This window comes from Octopus bimaculoides, chromosome 9, assembly GCF_001194135.2.
Source record: "Octopus bimaculoides isolate UCB-OBI-ISO-001 chromosome 9, ASM119413v2, whole genome shotgun sequence".
Taxonomy (NCBI): domain Eukaryota; kingdom Metazoa; phylum Mollusca; class Cephalopoda; order Octopoda; family Octopodidae; genus Octopus; species Octopus bimaculoides.
In genome coordinates, this window is record NC_068989.1 from 88,712,619 (window position 1) to 88,714,920 (window position 2,302).

Consider the following 2,302-nt stretch of genomic DNA (forward strand, 5'->3'; position numbering starts at 1 on the left):
CTAGTAACATATGGGCATTATTAGTAATATATGGGCATTATTAGTAATATATGGGCATTATTAGTAACATATAGGCATTATTAGTAACATATGGGCATTATTAGTAATATATGGGCATTATTAGTAACATATGGGCATTATTAGTAATATGTGGGCATTATTAGCTAGACTAGAAAAACAGCATTTGTTCTGGCATTTTATGTTCAGGGCCCAGGTTCTGCCTAGGTTGACTTTGCCTTTCATCCTTTCAGAGTCATTAAATACCACTTGAATATTGGGGTCAGTGTAGTCAACTTAACCTTCCCCCTAAAATTGTTGGCATAATGCCAAGATTTGTAAACGTTATTCGCTAGACTATTCTTTCTTTAATAACCAGAGTGTCTTTTTCTCTCTGTGACAATCAGTCTGTACCTTCTTTCACCATTACCTCGAACTATATCTTCTATAAGAACTGGACCACCATTTTCTCCTCAATACACCTGCCAGGCTGTACCGTTTCTTCTCTATAACGATTATACTTTCCCTTCAAAACAATAACTACCAAGAAATCATTTGTTCTACCCTTGATAAAAAATAGTTTATAATAACAGTTTTGAACTTGATTTAGAATTAAAATCTTTTCTTTTCTTTTCTTTTAAGGGACTTCAGTTATTTCATATTTCTTCTGCTTCAAATATGCTAACTGCTGACATTTCTGCAGTTATCTTTCTGATCATTTTCTGTTGTCAAGGTTAGTGACCACATAATTGGAGAATGCAGCTAAAGTAGGCTGTCTTCTTATCCAGCTGGGAACTGGTTCTCTTTAGATTCTGGCTCATACAACATATCTCAATTTATAGATATCATAAAAGTCTCATTAGCCTACTAATTAAACTTTGTTAACAGTAGTGATGCTCTTAACCTGTAACACACAGCTGCTATTAACAGTTTGGTCTTTGTCTCAAACTTTGGTTTTTCTTACATTTCTGATTCAAATAGAGTTTGCTTTAAGGTACTTGTTAAATTACTCTCTTCTTCAAAAGTTCTAATGCTTTTTTCTTTCTCATGTTTTCTTCCTTGATTTTCTCCCCACTTCTCTCTTCACTCTATCACTCCTCCCTCTCATCTTCTACTGCTGTTTGCTTACATCAGATTCCTATATCTGCAGATACTTAAGAGCGGCTGACCTAGAAACGGATAACCTAAAAGTAGCATCAACTCCCCAATGCAATTCATTCCAAATCCCAAATCACTTAAGTGAAATTGTAGGTTCATATGGAATACAGCACTCTCACACCACACCAAATTGGTCAGTTCATGTTGCTCCCTCTAGTTTAGTGTTCTTGTACCTGTGGTGGTTGCTGTTGCTGCTTTGATGTGAACCGACTGAACATGTTTTTCTAAAAACTTAACCATCCAACTCTGTGTTTTATTCATTTGTTTCTGTATCCACCTCTGACAGACATCCAGATTTCACATTTATTCAAAGTGGGACAGAATACATTAAGGTATCTTTTTGTTGCTTCATCTATCTGAGTTCAAATTTCCTTCCTGGTTTTGGACCTGGCATTCAGGCTGAGGCTGGTATCAAATTTCATGACCCCAGAAATATTTGGCATTAATGTGTTCTTCCCTTTATTTATTTTATTTTCTCCCAGAATAGTAGTGGAGTTGCTGAAACAACCCAGAAAATGAGAATTTCAACATTTTTAATTATTTAGAGAATATCTCGTTACATTCTGAATTCAGATTTTCCTTTTGATGACCCCTGAAGAATAGGTTCGAAGCTTGGGATTGAGGAAGACATTTAGAGCAGTTCAATGTGTGGTGCATTCCTTGACTGTGTGCTGGGTCCCTTACACTCTCCACCAGCAAATTAATAAAACCACATACACAAAGCACACGCTTCTCTACTCCATTGTCTTTCTGTTCCTGATTAATTTCATAAAAAATCATTTGTTGCTTTTTCCTCATCACAGAATCCCTCATTGCCTTACCAGCCAGCTCTAACTCAGTTCCCCCCCCCCCACACACACACACTATGCTTCTCCTCACAGATCTCGCTGCACCTGGCCCTGTTATTCACTCCCCCTCCATTCACCGTTCCACTGCTTACCTGCGTCTTCTACATTTCGCGACAGATTTTAATTTCTCACATCTCTTTTTTCTCTGCCTTGTTTATCTTCCAGTTGGCTGATACCTTGACCAGAAATATATTTTTGTTGTAAGTCTTCTTCGTTGGAAAATTCTCTCTGCTTGTGGTTATGGATGAGCAAACTACTTCACTTGGTCACTATTTACCTTTTTTTATATTTAATTTTTT

At 36.8% G+C, this 2,302-nt stretch overlaps 1 protein-coding gene across 5 annotated transcripts in view; it reads left to right on the top strand.

Annotated features, from left to right (window-relative positions):
- Window positions 1-2,302, top strand: part of LOC106872449 (cyclin-dependent kinase 12) — a 150,618-nt gene that overhangs the window by 100,262 nt on the left and 48,054 nt on the right. For 3 of the 5 annotated variants that reach the window (XR_008264937.1, XM_052970862.1, XM_052970863.1), the window contains exon 11: window positions 2,169-2,203. Coding sequence is in view for 3 of the 5 variants with exons in the window: in XM_052970863.1 (XP_052826823.1) it covers window positions 2,169-2,203 (35 nt within the window). In the remaining 2 variants the exon portion in view is untranslated. Of the gene's footprint in view, window positions 1-2,168; window positions 2,297-2,302 lie in introns of those variants that run through there. The other 2 variants (XR_008264936.1, XM_052970861.1) reach the window with 2 other exon arrangements.